This window comes from Lytechinus variegatus, chromosome 3, assembly GCF_018143015.1.
Source record: "Lytechinus variegatus isolate NC3 chromosome 3, Lvar_3.0, whole genome shotgun sequence".
NCBI lineage: Eukaryota > Metazoa > Echinodermata > Echinoidea > Temnopleuroida > Toxopneustidae > Lytechinus > Lytechinus variegatus.
In genome coordinates this window covers 40,966,437-40,972,393 of record NC_054742.1, presented here as the reverse complement: position 1 = coordinate 40,972,393, position 5,957 = coordinate 40,966,437, and the positions used below count along the sequence as shown (strand labels likewise).

The window sequence follows — 5,957 nt, the reverse complement described above, 5'->3', positions numbered from 1 at the left end:
AATCTTAAGGATTAACTTTTAAATCTCATAAGATTTAAATTAAAATCTTTTAGATTTATATTTAAATCAACAGGGTTTAAATCTAAATCTAATATTCGGCTGGTCACTATTTACAGCAAATTTTGATTTTTTTTAAATCCTTGAAATTTAAAGTGTGAGAGGGTCAACATTTTGTTTGGAAATATAATTTATAACATTTAATAAACCATTGGTTTATTGAAAAGTAAATGTTAATATTTGTAGTTTCGTCGTCTTTTTAATCTTTTTTTTCTGCTGTCAATCTGCGAAATTAACCCCCTTCCCCTCCCGTTTTCTTTCTTCCCTTTCTCTCCTTCTCACCCTCTCTTACGCAATCTCTTTCTCACCCTGACCCACACAAATACTAATTCTCCTTTCTTCCTTAGTCGTGCTCGATTTATTTGTTTATCTTTAGATCTATCTTTATTCCCATATGGCCTAATAATTTGTCTGTCATTTTGTTTTCTTATTTTGCCACCCCCCCCCCCCATCTTTCTCTCTCCACTTATCAATATCCTAAAACATGATTACACAAATTTGCACGAAATATCAAACCCGTTCATTTTACAATTTTATATTTTCACAAATAAAGTAATAAAACATGAAATGACATGAATCTGGCCAAGTGCAGTACTAAATGTATCCAAATAAAGCCAACAATACAATTAGTAGCCTCACGTTGTGAGTACATTTCGTAGACATACAGTTGGAATAAATAAAGTTTAATCAAATGAAATTAAAATACTCATCAACGTCACAGTAGATATCTAATCTATAATAAATAATGATCTCATTCCAATATCAGATCAACAGTAATAAGCAAAGAATTTCATTGCAATGTTATAAAACACGCTAATGATATTCATAAGGTTACCACTGCCAAACTGATCACCTTACTGGTCGAATATTACATGATTATTTTTAATAATGTTTTCGGCCTTGTTGGTCTACTTCGGAAAGATAACGGAGTCATTCATGATCTCGCTGTACCGTCCTTCACATGTGATATGAAAAAAATATTCAGTAAGGACTGACTCCGATTAATTCCGAGCTAGCTAAACCAACATGTCGACAATCGGGTCCTGTTGACAGATTGGCAATGGGAACCTGCCAAAAGAGATGTCAGAAGCTTATTTTCTGACATTTGAATTACAAAAAGTGAGGATTGCAGTCGAAATGAAGATGGTAATAAGCTGAAAACCAAACCTGTTGTCCATCCATCGATGATAACGGTCTATTAATAACCTCTGCACGGGATCGATTTTTGACGCTTTAAGGTTCTGCCATTGTCATTTTCACTGTTATCCAAGGCAAAGAAAGAGGAGAAAAAAAATGGTTGATTTGGGGGGTTAAAGAATTCTGCTAGATTTCCTTTTCATAATTGTTTACTCAAACTATCCCAACCCATGCAATATAACAAGGCACCAAGGTGTCATTTTATAAGACAAAAATTTGTCGCTTTGAATTTAAAGAACAAGTCCAACCCAACAAAAACTTGATTTGAATAAAAAGAGAAAAATTCAACAAGCATAACACTGAAATTTCATCAAAATCGGATGTAAAATAAGAAAGTTATGACATTTTGAAGTTTCACTTCATTTCACAAACAGTTATATTCACATCTCAATCGGTATGCAAATGAGGGAACTGATGACATCACTCACTCATTATTTCTTTTGTATTTTATTATATGAAATATTTTTATTTTCTCGTCATTGTCATGTGAAATTAAGTTTCATTTCTCCCTGAACACGTGGAATTCCATTATTTTAAAATTTTGTGCTTCAGGCAAAGAGGTCCTAATCATCAAATTCGTAAAAAATTGAAATATTGTATAACTCAAACAATAAAAAAAAAGAAATAGTGAGTGAGTGACATCATCAACTCTCTCATTTGGATGTAACTGGCTCGTTCATATAACTATTTTGTTAAAAATAAGCGAAACTTTGAAATGTCATAACTTTCTTATTTTACATCCGATTTTGATGAAATTTTCAGCATTGTGCTTGTCTGATTTTTCTCTATTGATTCAAATCAACATTTTTCTGAGGTGGAATTGGTCTTTAACTATTATATTCTAAAATCGAAAAGGCGAAATAGCTGGAGAATGGTTGAAAAGAGCCGATGAGTGACAGTGCTTTCCACCCTTATTAAAAACGCTGTCACTCCTTTCAAATGGTAATTCACCCCTCCCATCCGGAATCAATCCAAATTCAATCTACATTAGTATAAATTCGGAGTTCTGTCGCAGAGAACTGTTGTCATTTTATCTCAATCACTGAAAAGTCGATTCTCTTAAAATCCTGAATTCGGAATATAATGAGTCATAGTTATGCCTGGCATTGATCCTGGCTTGGAATAAAATACGAAAGAATAAAGGCTCAACTACGTACAATAAATTATTTTTGTCTTTCATCACCCCCCCCCCCCCCTCATTCCCTGTCACGGGGGAAAAGATCATGGGCCCATACGCCATAAAATGTTTAAGTTATATTGTCTTACCCGAGCTACCTTCAGCTTTGAGCTCACCGCATTCAGCTCCTTCACCTCCATCTCCACCGCAACCTCCATCTCCACCACCATCCTCATCATCATCGTCATCCCCGCCATCACCATCACCTCCATCACCACCATCGCCTCCATCACCACCATCACCTCCATCGCCATCTCCTCCGTCGCCTCCATCACCACCATCGCCTCCATCACCGTCATCCCCACCATCACCACCATCCCCACCACAATCGCACCCACCACCATCACATCCACAATCCTCTTCTGAACTGCTGCTGGAATCACTATCGCTGCCTGAACTCGAATCACTGCACCCATCCGAATCACTGTCACAGCTGTCACTGTCACTATCGCTGTCTGAACCCGAGTCACTACACCCATCTGAGTCACTGTCACAACTGTCGCTATCACTATCACTGTCACTGCTACTACTACCACCACCCCCACATCCACCTCCGCCACATTCTACACCCGTTGCTGCGTAATCGTAACCCAAATCCCAACCCCAGTCCCAACCTCCGTCATCATCATCTCCATCATCTCCACCATCACCACCATCATCGCCATCACCGCCATCCCCATCACCACCATTACCGCCATCATCGCCACCGCCATCACCACCATCACCGGCGCACGCACCAACACCTGTTATTTCCACGGCAGCATCGCAGAAATCGGCGTATGTTTGGCCATCAGAACCGCAAACAGGTCCACTTAGTCCTCTTGGACAGCCAGCTATGGTAGAAAATGAAATATTACAGAAGTGAAAGAACAATCTGCTTCTTCATTTCATATTAATGAATAATAAAAACCTTTCACCAGAATAATGCAAATCTTTTAGATGTCATAACCAGCATGTATGACTTTGACATTTTCAGTGTTTTCTTTGTCTGATTTGATTTATTTCTTTAAATCATATTGCTTTTTCCAACTCGAGTAGGCTACTCCTTTGAAATGAGCAGAATAGAATTACACATACCTGGTGCGGAGCTGATGCAGACTACCAAGGCAAGAACTATGGTCAATGGAAGCCATGTCTTATTCATTATGATCTGTATTAAATATAAAATACACATTAATCATTTCTTTATATAAAAATTTCAGGTCATGTTGTCTCACTCGATCAGGACAGCAAAACTCATCCAAAGTATAAGATCCAACATTTTAATGAACATTTGCATGTATATGTATTCGGCTCTCAGGAGATTGAGATGCCCTCATGCGATATGCATGATTTTTTTTTTACTTTTTATTTATTCGTTTTAGCAAAGACAGCATTTTCGAATTTTGTATCTCCTGCTCATCAGGTATATCTCAACAAATAAGTTTAAAAGTGAAACGAAAAAAGGGAAAACTTAAATCGAGAAAATGCGGTATTTTCGAAGAATAAATTGAAATATCCACTGGAAAAAAAAGTCTTCAATATATAAAAAAAAAATGAGATGAAACAAATTAAGAAAAGTGTACTACTTACGTGGTAGAGACTTATTCTGTAGTACTAATTATATCTTTCTATTCTGCTAATGTATCTTGGTATCCATTCAAATTTCTCTGAACATTCCTTCTATTTGAGCCTCGAGCGTTGTGAATTTCAGTTTCCAACTTTTCAGTATTTATACTTTTAGAAAACTATATGACTCTAATCTTTATTACCGCACCCCTGGCCATTTTTGGAATAGTCCAGAGACTCGAGTGCAACGATATGTTTTGTATACTTTGTTTTTGTGACGAATAAAAACTGCAAAGATAAAAAAAATAGTCCAGTGATTTTTTGCTTTGTTTTATTTTTTCTAATCTGTTCTTATAATGTTACACATATATATTTTGAGGTGGATCTTAACAGATATCAGCAAATTCATTGTTGCAATCTGGGAAAAGTTCAACTGATATCCTGGTCTTTTCCCCTTGTTAAGGAAAAGGTTTATCATTTGTTATTTTAAAAGAAATGTCCATGTTAAGACTTCTTAAAACTAGTTTAATCAGAACAAAGTAGGAGATCATACTACAAAGCAAGAAATTAAATCAAAGTGTGATAAAAAAAAACTTTACTCGAACTTCAATCTCTTTTTTGACCAGAATTTAAGTTCAATATCTCGTTCATTAATTATTTCCAGATTAACGTAAGTCCATTTTAAGTGATAACGCTTATACCGTTAAGCTCCAAACGTTTATGACTCGAGGAGGATTATGATTAATCCGCTTCCAGACGTGGGCGGTCAACGCGTTAATCCGGATATTTCGAGTGGATTTACAAGTTTACGTGAGAGAGATGGTTGTAATATGATATAATGCACTAAAAGACTTGATATATAGCTCAAACCCTTCACAAGACGAATACGAGCCTTAAGTTATTCCTGTTTGTATTTTCGCAAGTTTCTTATTTATTCGGTAATGTTATTTCTTTTAATTTCATTTCTGCCGTTGTTGTTTTCTTTATCAATGTTATTATAATTTTTACCATTGTTATTACTATTACCATTTCAACAATATCGGACTTCTTCCAGAAATCTAGGATTATCATCATCAACATCATTATCAGTAGCAGCAGTAACAGCATCATCAGTTTTAATTATAGTAAATGTACATACATATAGTAGAAATCACGCAAACAACTTCTCCGGTTAAAGTTAATCACAAAGAACCCCCCCCCCCTTCCTGTCTTTTTAGTCAATTAACAATCAATTGCCGACGCTTCTTCCCTGTGATCTTATTGTGATCTCGATTAGATTCCATATGCTCTTATTTTTTGTTTAGTTACTATGTACGATAAGCTTTCAAGTTGTCAATCACTAGTGCACTTGTGTGGGATTTCAGCAAGGGAGCTGGGTTACCCCCCCCCCCCCACACACACACACACACAAACCCACCCATGGCGCATTTACCCCCATCTCACACAATTCTAACATAACAATGTTTAAATTTCATCAATCCTTGCATATTTTTAACATCTAATCATAATAATAATGCATTAATTATCCGATCTATGCACATTTTCTCTCTCGCTTATATTTTTCAGAAATATGGCATATCAAACAAGCTCAGTCTCCTCATGCACCATACCACCCTCACTCTCGTCATTTTACCTATTCACTATAAGATCTTTATTGTTTATTGGATTCTTTCTCTTTATTTTGAACTTTTTTCCAAACTTGCCCCCTCTCCTCCCCGATATGTCTGACCACCTCTCCCATTCTATCTCATTGATCTTTCTCGATCTCCATCTTGTTTTTTCTTCTCTAACCTTAATCTCCCTCTCTTTGTCACCCTCCTCTCTCTTTCTCTCCCTCTCTTTGTTGATCTCTGTCTGTCTCTCGCTTTCCCTCTACTATTCTATTTCCACTTCCTCTAGGCTGAAACCCAGTTACAGTTTGTCATCATGAACTCGTGGATAATGGATTCTAAGGACCTGACATAAATGAAGTTCATTC

General features: G+C 36.4%; 1 protein-coding gene across 1 annotated transcript; it reads left to right on the top strand.

The window, feature by feature from the left end:
• The first annotated feature begins 2,012 nt into the window (after positions 1-2,012).
• Positions 2,013-3,101, top strand: LOC121411031 (vegetative cell wall protein gp1-like). The gene has a single exon (XM_041603495.1). It carries the CDS (start codon positions 2,478-2,480, stop codon positions 3,012-3,014), a length of 537 nt encoding a protein of 178 aa, XP_041459429.1. The 5' UTR covers positions 2,013-2,477; the 3' UTR covers positions 3,015-3,101.
• The last annotated feature ends 2,856 nt before the right edge of the window (positions 3,102-5,957 follow it).

Coding starts and splice junctions, on each gene's coding strand:
- LOC121411031 (XM_041603495.1), top strand. CDS start 2,478: ATGGGCCCATACGCCATAAAATGTTTAAGTTATATTGTCTTACCCGAG.